Genomic DNA, 16,858 nt, shown 5'->3' on the forward strand with positions numbered 1-16,858 from the left:
CATTTGAAAGCTGCAAAGGTAAGCGAGTATAAGCATGGGGATGGTACAAAAGGGAAGAATGAAGAATCCATGAGGTACAAGAAAGAAATAGTGTTTTACGCTAATAGATAACAAGAAACATTGTATTAAGTTTTCTTATAAAGCTAGTATTAGGATTAAACCTCTCGTAATAATTGGACCTCTCGTAGTTATTAGTTTAATTTAAAAAGAATTGGAGAAACGGAGCTCGCGATGAAACGTCTTACTAGATCCTATACTACAAGTACTTTGGTCGCGACTTACTTGTACAGCTCTTTAAGCTCTTTAAGTTTCATCAGGTTTTTCTCGAGTATCATTAAGTAAAATAATTATTTCTACAACAAAATATGAAAATAACATTACGGAGAAACTTATGAAATAGAAGCAACGTAGAGCGTGAGAGCCATAAATTGTAAGTATAAACAAATGTAAATGTGAGACGCGGCGGACATTGTAGCGTTATGCTTTCGTTCACCAGGTTTCGAAACGCATATATCCTCGCAATCCTCATCCTCGCACAGATCGCACAGGGTTGTCTTTCTGGCCTCGTAAAATACCCGGGCTCTTCTCGCTGCGTGCAGAGAAACAGGTAAAACGGGTTTCATTCGTTATTGTTATTAAAATTTACAGGTCGATTTATACTTACACGAGTCGTAGTAGTCGTATATCGAAACGGGGACTGGTTTTTGCTTAGCTACTTTATGCGTTCTAAATGCGGACACAGTCGGACAATACTCCTCCTTCACCATCTGCGAGGTAACGAGTGATAATGAGTAATAATATATCGATTGTCGCGTTTGCGATATTACGATCCGTGTACCGTGTCTGAATGAAACCTACCTTGTCAAAATATAAAACCACCATTGTGTCACCATTTCTGGTTTCCACGCGTCTTACGTGCGACGATACCTCTAGGCTCGGTAGAGAATCTCTGTCCACGGTGAAGCCGGAGGGTAGGCTTACTTCCATAACAGCCATGTTGCTCTCGTTAGCTTCTTTGTGTGGAACGAATCTTGCAAGCACGCGCGAGCGCTCGATTATTTATCATTTTTTGTCAGCGAAATATATCGTACGACGTAGAGGAGAATCCCCTATTATGAGATATGCTCCTAATATGAGACAATGAGGTTTCCGCTAAACTATCGAGCACCATCTGTTAGTTCTACCATAAACTTATTACTCTTGGTGTAAAATGTATTTAGTGAAAAATTCATTGTTCGTTATTGCGTTTAACCTTTGCAAGAAAAGGTTTGTGGAATTGTCAACATGTCAAAGTAACTTGAGGTAAGTCTTTAAACCTTGTTTATTATACAGGGTGTCCCGGGTTTTAACCGACACACTGCGGGAGCATATTCTACTAGTGGAAATAAGAAAAAATTCTTATATCGAGTTTGCTTAGAAATGCTTTATTACAAAGTTATAAACCAATATTGAAAAGAAATATGAGATAAGCAACAACGGAACATAGTGTAGAATTTGGAAGGTCCAAGATGTTTATGTTACGTGTATTCACGTGTATTCACGTTCACTATGTTGAAACGATTCAGTATGATTGTTACTTTCACAACAGTAGCCGTTAGATTTCAATCGTCGTGTCAACTAGCAATTACTATCAGAATGCCAAAAGTGTTTTCAAATGAGGAATACACCGATATTCATTTCGCGTACGGATTCTGTGACGGAAATGCACGAGCTGCCGTACGAGAGTATCGACGTAGATTTCCCAACAGGAGAGTACCAGATAGATTTAAAGCAACGAATTACTAATTCAGTTACTGAGATGCAACACAATTTTCAGGAATGTCGTACCGTAACAAATTCTGTACTACGTCGATGTCTAGCTTGTATCGATGTGCAAGGACAACATTTTGAAATGCGTCACTAAATCATTGCGTAGATAATTTTTATTTTTGTGAAAAAATCCGTTGTTACTTATCTCATATTTCTTTTCAATATTGGTTTATAACTTTGTAATAAAGCATTTCTAAGCAAACTCGATATAAGAATTTTTTCTTATTTCCACTAGTAGAATATGCCCCCGCAGTTTGTCGGTTAAAACCCGGGACACCCTGTATATATATATATATATATATATATAATATAATAAGAAAAAATTCTTATATCGAGTTTGCTTAGAAATGCTTTATTACAAAGTTATAAACCAATATTGAAAAGGAATATGAGATAAGCAACAACGGAACATAGTGTAGAATTTGGAAGGTCGAAGATGTTTATGTTACGTGTATTCACGTGTATTCACGTTCACTATGTTGAAACGATTCAGTATGATTGTTACTTTCACAACAGTAGCCGTTAGATTTCAATCGTCGTGTCAACTAGCAATTACTATCAGAATGCCAAAAGTGTTTTCAAATGAGGAATACACCGATATTCATTTCGCGTACAGATTCTGTGACGGAAATGCACGAGCTGCCGTACGAGAGTATCGACGTAGATTTCCCAACAGGAGAGTACCAGATAGATTTAAAGCAACGAATTACTAATTCAGTTACTGAGATGCAACAAAATTTTCAGAAATGTCGTACCGTAACAAATTCTGTACTACGTCGATGTCTAGCTTGTATCGATGTGCAAGGACAACATTTTGAAGTGCGTCACTAAATCATTGCGTAGATAATTTTTATTTTTGTGAAAAAATCCGTTGTTACTTATCTCATATTTCTTTTCAATATTGGTTTATAACTTTGTAATAAAGCATTTCTAAGCAAACTCGATATAAGAATTTTTTCTTATTTCCACTAGTAGAATATGCCCCCGCAGTTTGTCGGTTAAAACCCGGGACACCCTGTATATATATATATATATATATATATATATATATAATATAATAAGAAAAAATTCTTATATCGAGTTTGCTTAGAAATGCTTTATTACAAAGTTATAAACCAATATTGAAAAGAAATATGAGATAAGCAACAACGGAACATAGTGTAGAATTTGGAAGGTCGAAGATGTTTATGTTACGTGTATTCACGTGTATTCACGTTCACTATGTTGAAACGATTCAGTATGATTGTACTTTCACAACAGTAGCCGTTAGATTTCAATCGTCGTGTGAACTAGCAATTACTATCAGAATGCCAAAAGTGTTTGCAAATGAGGAATACACCGATATTCATTTCGCGTACGGATTCTGTGACGGAAATGCACGAGCTGCCGTACGAGAGTATCGACGTAGATTTCCCAACAGGAGAGTACCAGATAGATTTAAAGCAACGAATTACTAATTCAGTTACTGAGATGCAACAAAATTTTCAGAAATGTCGTACTGTAACAAATTCTGTACTACGTCGATGTCTAGCTTGTATCGATGCGCAAGGACAACATTTTGAAATGCGTCACTAAATCATTGCGTAGATAATTTTTATTTTTGTGAAAAAATCCGTTGTTACTTATCTCATATTTCTTTTCAATATTGGTTTATAACTTTGTAATAAAGCATTTCTAAGCAAACTCGATATAAGAATTTTTTCTTATTTCCACTAGTAGAATATGCCCCCGCAGTTTGTCGGTTAAAACCCGGGACACCCTGTATATATATATATATATATAATATAATAAGAAAAAATTCTTATATCGAGTTTGCTTAGAAATGCTTTATTACAAAGTTATAAACCAATATTGAAAAGGAATATGAGATAAGTAACAACGGAACATAGTGTAGAATTTGGAAGGTCCAAGATGTTTATGTTACGTGTATTCACGTGTATTCACGTTCACTATGTTGAAACGATTCAGTATGATTGTACTTTCACAACAGTAGCCGTTAGATTTCAATCGTCGTGTCAACTAGCAATTACTATCAGAATGCCAAAAGTGTTTTCAAATGAGGAATACACCGATATTCATTTCGCGTACGGATTCTGTGACGGAAATGCACGAGCTGCCGTACGAGAGTATCGACGTAGATTTCCCAACAGGAGAGTACCAGATAGATTTAAAGCAACGAATTACTAATTCAGTTACTGAGATGCAACACAATTTTCAGGAATGTCGTACCGTAACAAATTCTGTACTACGTCGATGTCTAGCTTGTATCGATGTGCAAGGACAACATTTTGAAGTGCGTCACTAAATCATTGCGTAGATAATTTTTATTTTTGTGAAAAAATCCGTTGTTACGTATCTCATATTTCTTTTCAATATTGGTTTACAACTTTGTAATAAAGCATTTCTAAGCAAACTCGATATAAGAATTTTTTCTTATTTCCACTAGTAGAATATGCTCCCGCAGTTTGTCGGTTAAAACCCGGGACACCCTGTATAATAAGGAAATGGTTGGCAATAAATTCAGTATGCAATGATGGAGTAGAATCGTAGTAACAGGAAAATACGCAATTTGTTGAATTGCTTAATTGTAGAGGTTAAATTTCGTGATCGCGGAACCGCTAGGCGCGTGGCTCGTATAATGAGACATTCAGGGTACTCTTAATATGAGATCATTATTGCTCGAATATGAAGATTATGTAGTGTAATAAAAAGAAAGAAAATACTACTTAAGGTTAAAGAAAAGTTAATACGAATTTATATTACAAACTTTTGTGCATTTAATTTTTATAGAATCTGACTATGGAGGTTAGAGGAACGAGGAAGCGTCGACAGTGGAATCGTGAAGATTTGGCGAAGGCTGTGGCAGCAGTATTTTTATAAAAATATCTAATAAAGTTTTTTACTTGCAATACTGATGTATTTTGCACTTTTAACACCGATTTCTCGAGGTATCTTATATTAGGAGCACACTTTCTCGATCCTGCGTAAAGCTCTTTTTTCAAATTTGTTTAATTTTCAGAAAAAATAATATTTAAATTCGATTTTTCATTTGACCAACCTAAAGCTTATTAAATTCTCTTCAAGAGAACGTATTAAATTTTTAAATTCTGCCTATAGATTTCCTTACATTCGGCAAAATCGATATGGTATCTCATAATCGGGGACTTTCCTCTATATTATTCTTGATGCCAAGTAAAACAACTTTTTCCTTTATCAAACTTCGGTCCAGATAATAACTTTATACGCGCTTGTTCTGGGACGTACAGTGTGATGAAATTCAAATATCAGATTGACCAAGCGCAAATAATAAAGTAAACGTACCCTGAACATATGGAGAGTTGCAAATGATTAGCATTGGAATTTTTATCTACTTGAGGATCCAGTGTAAACAACGGCCATGCTCCGGTTACGTTCAAGTTGTACTGATAAGATACTTGCACCAGGGCGAACCCTTTACCAGATGCCGTGATGTTGACAAATCGCGTTTTCGCAGGCAGCTGTAGGATATAAACGCAAAAGCGTTGACATTTCTCAGGCGTGATACGTGCGATAACACGTGTGTAGCGGCTTGTTACAACTTACCACCTGCTTTTGCAGTATCATAGAATTACCGCTGTTTATATTCATGTAGGTTTGATCTCCCGCGTGTTTAAACGCGATTCGCACCGAACCCGTGTCCTTTGACAGCTTTTCAGCGAGTTTCGCCAATGCTTCCAGTCCAATCACGGTATCCTAAAGTATTATCAATTTTATCAATTGTATGCTCGATAAGCGGCGCAGTCGCAGTCGACTTTTACAGTATGAGTACGCTACTTTGCGTTTCTTTGTACATTTGACTACATAATATTATAATACGTGAGATTTTTCAATGACTTACTTGCGTCGAAGCAAAGCCACCCTCTGTATTTCTCTGTTTAATAAGCCACTTCATAACTGGAATCGCGTCGACAACATAATTACGTCTGAGATACGAGAGCAGAGCGTAGGACGACATTTCAACATCAACGGAACGTGGCAGAGCGTAGTGCGGATTTTTATCGTCTTTCGGGATGGGTTTGCTCCACCATTTCAAGTCCTGTTTCGTCATGGCTTTAGATTCCAAAAAGTTAAACGCGGGCGTTTCGTACGGGTGCTTTGCCAGATTCAATGCGTAGGCGCACAGACTCAATGCGTACGTGTCGTTCAATCCTTCGATATTGCGGACGATGTAATCGACAGCCTTGTTTATCGGGTTACGATACTTCGCTATGGAATTCTGCATCAATATATTCGGGCTTACAATTGTTGGCAATTACGCGATTATACACATGCAATTATACAAAATCATGAAATAATTAAACAATTAGGTGGCTACGCAAACGCATATGGGAATCACATAGATGCGTCGGAGGAAATGCATTTTTCACTTTGGCGCATTCGTCAAAGTAATAATAAAAGACGTCATAGTAATCGCGCGTGTGAATCAATATTCACCTCATTTTCCAGGAACGCGATGAGTGTGTATGCCGTTAGCGCAAGTCCCTTCGCAGCTCCGCCTTGCATGTCGCGATGACTCACTTTCCCTACTTCAGGAAACGAACCATTTGGAGCTTGATTATCGGACAGCCACTGCAAAGCCTCGTTTATTATTCTGTCCTCGACCGTTATGTATTCAGCTGCTTGCTTAAAAGACTTTGCTACAAAAGCTGTAAGCCTAGCAAATGAAACTCGATTGAATTTTCAGACTCGAATGCTCCGAGTTTGAGGACGATTTACAATAATATGTAAAGTACATGTATGTACGATTTTATTACGTACCATGTACTCCCACTAGGATCGGACATGCCGAACGCGCTGAAAGAGCCATCGGTATGTCTGTAAGTTAATTCCTGCTGATAACCGATGTCCAGATATTTTAATGCTTTGCTCTGTACGGCTTGCGTCAACTGGTTCGTGTTCTGCAAAGTGTGGTTTATTTTTCATGTAAATTACATACTTGTGTAATTATACATTATCTAACAAAAAAGGTGCGTTATTTACCTTAAGATAATTTAAAATGACAATATTTGGTACAAAATTCAACATATTTTGCTCGCCGCAGCCAAACGGCATTCTTATTAAATTTGCCAAGTTCGGTATACTGGGGCCCAAGATATCACCTGCAATCAACAGGCATTTAAAAAGAAACAGTTCAACAGAGATTGAAAGATATTTTTTAAGATGCGTCTTTACCAACTGCGGAAATCTGTACACTTTCGGAACCTGGCACAGCATTATTGGGTATATCGATGGTAACATTTGCGCTCGCATGTTCAATGCTTCTTAAATCCAAAAATACCGCTTTATTCTTGTATTGCGTTTCTCCCTCAGCCTTGAAAAATTAGAAATTTTCGTCCTAATATCGTCGCGCAACCATTGTTACATGTAAGGAAAAAATAAGAAATAAAGATCATTACATTAACAAGTAATTTATGTTCAACGCTATCCCCAGCCAAAACGCTGTTGGCAGTCGCTCTTATAGTAATGTATCCCAACTGCTTCGGAATAATCATGAATGACACACTCGAGCCGGAATTAGCTTTTACATCGACCTTTTTTCTACGGTACAACTCGAGTTCTGTAACATTAATCGGCACAAATTCTCGTTTTGCTACATTTGTCCTAACTGAAATTTCACGTACTTGTTAGAATTTCATAACATTAAGGGGATGCTGGAGCTGCTAGTGAACTATTTTTTCACTATAGCGATGGTAATTGCAGTTTCGAAAATTCTCTTTATTGCTTGTGCAGAATAAAACATCCTTTTCCACAAATGAAGTATAGATAGAAAGAAAGCCCGCTCTACAGGACTTTATATTCAAAATGGAAAAAAGTTAGAAAAGACAAATGCAAGTTTTTAACTTTTTTCCATTTTTAATATAAAGTTCTGTAGAGCGGGCTTTCTTTCTATCTATACTTCATTTGTGGGAAAGGATGTTTTATTCTGCACAAGCGATAAAGAGAATTTTCGAAACTGCAATTACCATCGCTATAGTGAACTATTTTTTCACTATAGCGATGGTAATTGCAGTTTCGAAAATTCTCTTTATTGCTTGTGCAGAATAAAACATCCTTTTCCACAAATGAAGTATAGATAGAAAGAAAGCCCGCTCTACAGGACTTTATATTCAAAATGGAAAAAAGTTAGAAAAGACAAATGCAAGTTTTTAACTTTTTTCCATTTTGAGTATAAAGTCCTGTAGAGCGGGCTTTCTTTCTATCTATACTTCATTTGTGGGAAAGGATGTTTTATTCTGCACAAGCGATAAAGAGAATTTCCGAAACTGCAATTACCATCGCTATAGTGAACTATTTTTTCACTATAGCGATGGTAATTGCAGTTTCGAAAATTCTCTTTATTGCTTGTGCAGAATAACAAATCCTTTTCCACAAATGAAGTATAGATAGAAAGAAAGCCCGCTCTACAGGACTTTATATTCAAAATGGAAAAAAGTTAGAAAAGACAAATGCAAGTTTTTAACTTTTTTCCATTTTGAGTATAAAGTCCTGTAGAGCGGGCTTTCTTTCTATCTATACTTCATTTGTGGGAAAGGATGTTTTATTCTGCACAAGCGATAAAGAGAATTTCCGAAACTGCAATTACCATCGCTATAGTGAACTATTTTTTCACTATAGCGATGGTAATTGCAGTTTCGAAAATTCTCTTTATTGTTTGTGCAGAATAACAAATCCTTTTCCACAAATGAAGTATAGATAGAAAGAAAGTCCGCTCTGCAGGACTTTATATTCAAAATGGAAAAAAGTTAGAAAAGACAAATGCAAGTTTTTAACTTTTTTCCATTTTGAGTATAAAGTCCTGTAGAGCGGGCTTTCTTTCTATCTATACTTCATTTGTGGAAAAGGATGTTTTATTCTGCACAAGTGATAAAGAGAATTTTCGAAACTGCAATTACCATCGCTATAGTGAAAAAATAGTTCACTAGCAGCTCCAGCATCCCCTTAAAACAGTGCTTACTTGGCGGCACGTCATGAACTTCGTTAGAAACCTCTGCGAAATCAAATTCACCCTCGTTCGTCAAGACAACTTCGGCTGTCAGGTCCTTATTCAGGTAATTAAATACCACAATTTGTATCCCTACGATTTCTCCCCGTATTACCGAGTAGGGCAAGTCCATCGATATGAAGAATGGTCGAAATACTTTCAACTGAAAACAGACGCATCATATTTTATTTTTATATACAAACGTGACAAAGGTATAGTAGTTACAGTCTTTCTTACACCGTGGTGTAGTGCAATGTAGTGTAATAATGATAACAACCTTTCTGGGTTCCTCCATAAGACCTAATCCATGCGCATCGTTTATAGAAAATGCGCTTAATACCCACGATGTGATAGAATCTGGTACATTCCGTCGTAACTCGGTTTTTCCTTGATATCTGTAATACATATGCTTAATCACTTTTACAATCGTGCCGAGTAAGGCGAAACACTTAAATAAATCATCGATATTATAATATATGTATATTTTGAAAATTTTCAGACAGTTCAGATAGTGAAAGTAAGAGAAATTACGTTGCATTTCTTTAATTAAGCAATCAAGTACATACGATGCAAGCAAATACGTAAGATACAACACGATTAAATTGTATGCTTTCAAGTTCATATCCTCTTCACCTTTTTTATAAATACACAAATGTATCTTTTATACAAATGATGTGAATAGCAAACAATGTTACAAATAGAAATTAATTATTCTTTTTGTTGAATGACAAGACATTGTTTTGTCAAGAATACACATGATACATTATAAATGAAAGAAGTATGAAATTTACCCTCTCTTGATTTTCACGCTGTAACGAGAACTACCCGATATGATACAGTAAATGTACGTTATTTACAAGATGTTACTAAAGTGCTTGGACAAATTTGAAGAGTAAGATTTTCCCACGGAACGTAGAAAACAATTTGTATAATTACACATCTCACTACTATCTTGCTGTTCCAAAATACACTGCCAGTACTGAAAACTTACAGTTCACGTTGGGCCACAGATTTTTAGTACTTGCAGCGAACATCGAAACACAGCCTATGTTTATCTCAACGAGGGTTGAAATGGAAAACTCGTACCGAGTATTTTCGCGCATACGCGCGCAGCCTGTACTCTGTACGCACACGTACCAAATACACACAGGGGTAAATTAATAAACGAAATGAAATGTACGAAATAAATACCCTGAAGAGAAGTTTGCGAAAAGCCAGGTGTTTAAGATGTCATGCATTAGGAATACACGGGGCTTATTCCAGACGGGAGGTGGGATGCGAGAGAAGGCGTAAGGACCTGCCAGCGGTGGTCTTGTCGCTAATCTGTGCGTAACAGGTGGACCAAGGTCTGGCCGAAGCGTGGACAGCCCATGAGGCGAGCCCGTTATTCTACCCTTCAAAATTTCTGGTCCTGCAATCCAATTCTGTATATATTGTATCATACCAATCCCAAACCTCTCCATCAAGACAACGAAACTATTCACTATGTTTACTATATCTTTATACCATGCCAAAGTTTCTCGCGTTCGGACTTTTCTTACATCCATTTCTCAGAGCATCTCATTGTTCTCAAGAAAGAAACCATGCTCTTCATTGTGCCGCTTTCACGAGGTCTTATTAGGTCGGTACACATGCACAATTCTTGTCGATTTCGCAATTTTTCTTTATTGAAATGAAACAATGTAGGTAAATCGATCAAAATATTTTCCATCGCTTTCTACGACTTCTTTCCATCTTGTCGACAACATGCGAATCATTTTTTGAGGCAACTTATCGACCCATCGACAAGAACTTATGCATCAACCTAATATACAGGGTGTTTCCTAAGTAAGTAGACAAACTTAAGGAGGATATTCCTTGGCTTATTTTAAGAAGAAAAGGTCATATAAACATATGTCCTAAACTGCTTTGTTTTCCAAAAAACAGTACATCACTGTTTTCGTTCACTTTTCGTTTATTATAGAACAGTTTGTGTTGTTGCAAATGAAACAAATGAAAAACAATAGTAACCAAAAAGAAAAATTATAACGAAAAAGAAAATAGTAACTAAAAAGAAAAATAATAACATCACAGTAACTGCTGAAAATGTCCACCTGCAGCCATGATACACGCCTCGACTCTCCTTTCCATTGATTGACGTACACGCTCAAAAATACCTGGAGTGTTACGTGTTCTTTCACGTCCATCTATTATGCGATTTCTGAGATCTTCTTCATTTTGAATAGGTGTAGCGTAAACTACAGATTTAAGCTGTCCCCATAGAAAAAAATCTACTGGATTTAAGTCTGGGGATCTTGCAGGCCATAAATGGTTTGGTCTTTCAGTACCTCGACCGATCCATCGATTGGCAAACTTCCTGTTAAAAAATTGACCATCCCCACTCCATCCCCACCGCTGTTGACTCGTACTGCAAAAGCACGCTATCCGAAAAGTGAACGAAAACAGTGATGTACTTTTTTTGGAAAACAAAGCAGTTTAGGACATATGTTCATATGACCTTTTCTTCTTAAAATAAGCCAAGGAATATCCTCCTTAAGTTTGTCTACTTACTTAGGAAACACCCTGTATACATACATACATATTATATTATATACATGTGTGTGTGTGTGTGTAAAGTATTACACGAAACTGAATTTTATTATATACAATACAATTCAGGGATCAAAAATAGATGTCAGTTCATTGAACGTGATGTAAACGCAACAGATTGAAATTAACTTTAAATTTCTCATTTTTTAAATTAAATATACACATATACATGTATGTAATGTAATAATATTGTATAAAGAGTAACGCTAAATCACTGAAATTAACAACAAGCAGATTAAAAGAGCTTAAATAAGCTCGAACAAAAAAATATATATATTTTTAAAAAATGGAAAGACAAATTCGTTACAAAAGTAAAATAGTACTTCTGTTTTCTAAAAATATGAATTCAACTTATTTGGAACGATCGAAATTGCACCCTTACTATAAAAAATTATTAAAAAATTATGCATTACAGCAAAAAGTGGCTGATGAATGTTACCGATCTAATCTGCTAGAAAGTTTCAAGATGTAACTTGAAATCACTAAACATCTTTCCCATCACCACAAGTCATCCAGCACCATTTCCCACGCCAACAAGTCCGATATGCAATGCAACTTTCCAAAGCATTTAAATCGCATTGCTTACTATTGTGTACATACTATACTAGAGTGCATAAATATTTTGGTGCAGCATGTATGAATATTAATAAATGCCACATTTCCCACGTCTATCTCTCAAGTTTGTGGAAAAAGATTATGCCGTTAAAGAATGACAGAACAGTAGAGAAGGATTAGCAGGGAACAATTCCTGTTATTCGACCAAATAAATGTATCTGCGTGAATAATCAATCGTTTAGAACATTTACCAATACCTGTACAGGGAAGAATTAAAGTATATGCATGATAATTTATTACGTCATTGGCATTACCCAGCGTCAAGCGTTTGCCAAAGCCAAGTTTCGGGGAAATTCTTGCGAACTTTGACCTTCTCGGGCGGTAATGCAGCTAGGCCTGGGACTGGCCCTCCCGCAGCGGATGCAAATGCTCCATCCAAACTAGCTCTGTAGTATACTACACACATACAAGCTCGATTTAAAAAAAGATATATATATACAGGGTGGCCCATTTTAATTTATACAGTCGATTTTTTAAAAAACTAAAAGAGATACGAAAAAATGTTTCAGACAGACATGTCACGATTTCGAGGGGGACATAAGATGATACCATTGGTTTGACCTTGAATAGTCGTTTGAAGGTCACGCGAAGATCACCTTCAATTTCTTAAATTGAAACCCCAACTTTTTATTGCAGATTCTTTATTCTCCATCGAAAAGTAAGTACCTTTGTCTGAAACATTTTTCCGAAAAATGTCATCTTATGTCCTTGAAATGATCTTCAAGATGAGTTTTGAGGACATTTTAAGGACATAAGATGACATTTTTCGGAAAAATGTTTCAGACAAAAGTTACTTACTTTTCGATGGAGAATAAAGAATCTGCAATAAAAAGTTGGGGTTTCAATTTAAGAAATTGAAGGTGATCTTCGCGTGACCTTCAAACGACTATTCAAGGTCAAACCAATGGTATCATCTTATGTCCCCCTCGAAATCGTGACATGTCTGTCTGAAACATTTTTTCGTATCTCTTTTAGTTTTTTAAAAAATCGACTGTATAAATTAAAATGGGCCACCCTGTATATCTAATATCTGGCCGAGAGATGACACTCGACGGCCAATACTGATTAAAGAATAAATTGAAAACAATTGATGTTATTGTCATGCTATATTACAAGTATAAGTGAAATATGGCTGTCTAACGTATTATTATTGTATATTCTGAATAAAATAATTTAGAGATACGCTGCATGTGAATATATATAATTAATGTGCGAGTTATATTAGTATCTTATTAGAGATTTTAATATTATAATATTATAATTTTCCGCCTCTTTATAATACTTACGTATAGCAAAATTCTCGTGAACGTAACCGTTTGTGAGAATTACCACGCCAGTTTTCTGCGACAGACAGTTGCAATTTTGATATCAATTTCGATCGATTAGGCACACGTACAGACACGTTGGATAATAATCGAGAAATTTAACGTAGCAGAATAGCATGTAGCAATTGTAATAGCAAATTTTACTTGAAACACATCGTCCGCCGTTCCTGAACCGGGTCTCCAGAGGGGCCGACCGAAAAACGAATCTGTATACGGCGATACTTCCGCCCTATCGTACGATTGCAGTTCCTTGTATATTTGCTCCTGCAAGTAATCAACAAATTACTCAGTGATCAGAATGACATTCGTTACTGACGACACACATTTGGCAAGAGAGGAGAAAAATGCATGATGTAATGCACGTGTGGAATTATCCGGGCGGCATCTGAACGTTTCGATAACGATGATAATTTCTCGTAATCATTTCGTCAAACGGTCGGAATATTTTCAGCATATTACGTACGTAAGAGATATCATTCCCAGATTTTAGCAGGATGGATCTCTGATCGACACCTAACAGTGCGACGAAAGAGTTCGGTCTCGCGGATATCGCGAGATTAACACTTTCACCAGGTGCAACTTCACCAGGCGTTGCAGTAATGTTGACCTGTAAGTATGAATAAAAAGCAGATCGTTTCAGATCGTTTGCACATTGCACGGTATTTGGCACAGTTTAGCTCGTCGAAAGCGGAACGCGGTAGCTTACAAAGTTTTGAAGTACTCCCGCGAGTTCGACGTCCAAAGAATCGGCTATCACTTCCCCATCCGCGCGTACGTAATACACGATCACGTGCGCAGTGGGGGCCATGACGTACGTCGCTAAAAATCTAAAAGCAGACAAACGTCTACGTGAATCCGCGAGGTATTCGAAGAAGCTCGAGATTTAAATTGCCTCGATGCTTCGTACTGACTTGAAGGACGTCGTGTGCTTGTCTGGCACGTAGATTGATCCTGCGTCTAAAATATCACCGCGACCAAGCACCTCGTAACTTATATACTTCAATGGCGCGGTAGAATTCACTTCGATCTCGACGTAGTCGTTTACCTTGCGGGATAAAAAAGCTTGTCAGAAAATATCATCACTAACGATGTCAATGTTAGCGCGTGGAATGATAGATCTCGCGGTATATACCTTTGGACTTTCCGTTTTCAGCGTTATTTGGATGTATTCGTTGCTCACGGATGTAGCTTGATTAGTCGCGGGAAACCATTCGTGCAGATTCAAGTATTGTGCCTGCAGAGATATACGCATGTATACAGGGTGTCCCGGGTTTTAACCGACAAACTGCGGGGGCATATTCTACTAGTGGAAATAAGAAAAAATTCTTATATCGAGTTTGCTTAGAAATGCTTTATTACAAAGTTATAAACCAATATTGAAAAGAAATATGAGGTAAGTAACAACGGATTTTTTCACAAAAATAAAAATTATCTACGCAATGATTTAGTGACGCATTTCAAAATGTTGTCCTTGCGCATCGATACAAGCTAGACATCGACGTAGTACAGAATTTGTTACGGTACGACATTTCTGAAAATTTTGTTGCATCTCAGTAACTGAATTAGTAATTCGTTGCTTTAAATCTATCTGGTACTCTCTTGTTAGGAAATCTACGTTGATACTCTCGTACGGCAGCTCGTGCATTTCCGTCACAGAATCTGTACGCGAAATGAATATCGGTGTATTCCTCATTTGAAAACACTTTTGGCATTCTGATAGTAATTGCTAGTTGACACGACGATTGAAATCTAACGGCTACTGTTGTGAAAGTAACAATCATACTGAATCGTTTCAACATAGTGAACATGAATACATGTAAATACACATAACATAAACATCTTGGACCTTCCAAATTCTACACTATGTTCCGTTGTTACTTATCTCATATTTCTTTTCAATATTGGTTTATAACTTTGTAATAAAGCATTTCTAAGCAAACTCGATATAAGAATTTTTTCTTATTATATTATATATATATATATATATATATACAGGGTGTCCCGGGTTTTAACCGACAAACTGCGGGGGCATATTCTACTAGTGGAAATAAGAAAAAATTCTTATATCGAGTTTGCTTAGAAATGCTTTATTACAAAGTTATAAACCAATATTGAAAAGAAATATGAGATAAGTAACAACGGATTTTTTCACAAAAATAAAAATTATCTACGCAATGATTTAGTGACGCATTTCAAAATGTTGTCCTTGCGCATCGATACAAGCTAGACATCGACGTAGTACAGAATTTGTTACGGTACGACATTTCTGAAAATTTTGTTGCATCTCAGTAACTGAATTAGTAATTCGTTGCTTTAAATCTATCTGGTACTCTCTTGTTAGGAAATCTACGTTGATACTCTCGTACGGCAGCTCGTGCATTTCCGTCACAGAATCCGTACGCGAAATGAATATCGGTGTATTCCTCATTTGAAAACACTTTTGGCATTCTGATAGTAATTGCTAGTTGACACGACGATTGAAATCTAACGGCTACTGTTGTGAAAGTAACAATCATACTGAATCGTTTCAACATAGTGAACATGAATACATGTGAATACACGTAACATAAACATCTTGGACCTTCCAAATTCTACACTATGTTCCGTTGTTACTTATCTCATATTTCTTTTCAATATTGGTTTATAACTTTGTAATAAAGCATTTCTAAGCAAACTCGATATAAGAATTTTTTCTTATTATATTATATATATATATATATATACAGGGTGTCCCGGGTTTTAACCGACAAACTGCGGGGGCATATTCTACTAGTGGAAATAAGAAAAAATTCTTATATCGAGTTTGCTTAGAAATGCTTTATTACAAAGTTATAAACCAATATTGAAAAGAAATATCAGATAAGTAACAACGGATTTTTTCACAAAAATAAAAATTATCTACGCAATGATTTAGTGACGCATTTCAAAATGTTGTCCTTGCGCATCGATACAAGCTAGACATCGACGTAGTACAGAATTTGTTACGGTACGACATTTCTGAAAATTTTGTTGCATCTCAGTAACTGAATTAGTAATTCGTTGCTTTAAATCTATCTGGTACTCTCTTGTTAGGAAATCTACGTTGATACTCTCGTACGGCAGCTCGTGCATTTCCGTCACAGAATCCGTACGCGAAATGAATATCGGTGTATTCCTCATTTGAAAACACTTTTGGCATTCTGATAGTAATTGCTAGTTGACACGACGATTGAAATCTAACGGCTACTGTTGTGAAAGTAACAATCATACTGAATCGTTTCAACATAGTGAACATGAATACATGTGAATACACGTAACATAAACATCTTCAACCTTGCAAATTCTACACTATGTTCCGTTGTTACTTATCTCATATTTCTTTTCAATATTGGTTTATAACTTTGTAATAAAGCATTTCTAAGCAAACTCGATATAAGAATTTTTTCTTATTTCCACTAGTAGAATATGCTCCCGCAGTTTGTCGGTTAAAACCCGGGACACCCTGTATACGCGACAATTA

The 16,858-nt window shown here is 36.4% G+C and overlaps 1 protein-coding gene across 2 annotated transcripts in view; it reads right to left on the minus strand.

The window, feature by feature from the left end:
- Positions 1-93: 93 nt before the first annotated feature.
- Positions 94-16,858, minus strand: part of LOC105282295 (CD109 antigen) — a 35,291-nt gene continuing 18,526 nt past the window's right edge. The window contains exons 9-28 of one of the 2 annotated variants that reach the window (XM_011344172.3): positions 14,492-14,593; positions 14,271-14,404; positions 14,066-14,186; positions 13,823-13,966; positions 13,504-13,623; positions 13,321-13,375; positions 10,022-10,241; positions 9,108-9,225; positions 8,804-8,993; positions 7,245-7,405; positions 7,021-7,159; positions 6,829-6,947; positions 6,607-6,746; positions 6,283-6,502; positions 5,687-6,064; positions 5,392-5,541; positions 5,131-5,306; positions 859-1,030; positions 665-767; positions 94-589 (exon numbers count right to left, since the gene is read on the minus strand). In XM_011344172.3, coding sequence (XP_011342474.2) covers positions 390-589; positions 665-767; positions 859-1,030; positions 5,131-5,306; positions 5,392-5,541; positions 5,687-6,064; positions 6,283-6,502; positions 6,607-6,746; positions 6,829-6,947; positions 7,021-7,159; positions 7,245-7,405; positions 8,804-8,993; positions 9,108-9,225; positions 10,022-10,241; positions 13,321-13,375; positions 13,504-13,623; positions 13,823-13,966; positions 14,066-14,186; positions 14,271-14,404; positions 14,492-14,593 — 3,162 coding nt within the window. In that variant the 3' untranslated portion in view covers positions 94-389. Of the gene's footprint in view, positions 590-664; positions 768-858; positions 1,031-5,130; positions 5,307-5,391; positions 5,542-5,686; positions 6,065-6,282; positions 6,503-6,606; positions 6,747-6,828; positions 6,948-7,020; positions 7,160-7,244; positions 7,406-8,803; positions 8,994-9,107; positions 9,226-10,021; positions 10,242-12,288; positions 12,431-13,320; positions 13,376-13,503; positions 13,624-13,822; positions 13,967-14,065; positions 14,187-14,270; positions 14,405-14,491; positions 14,594-16,858 lie in introns of both variants that reach the window. The other variant, XM_026973348.1, reaches the window with a different exon arrangement.

This window comes from Ooceraea biroi, chromosome 10, assembly GCF_003672135.1.
Source record: "Ooceraea biroi isolate clonal line C1 chromosome 10, Obir_v5.4, whole genome shotgun sequence".
Taxonomy (NCBI): Eukaryota; Metazoa; Arthropoda; class Insecta; order Hymenoptera; family Formicidae; genus Ooceraea; species Ooceraea biroi.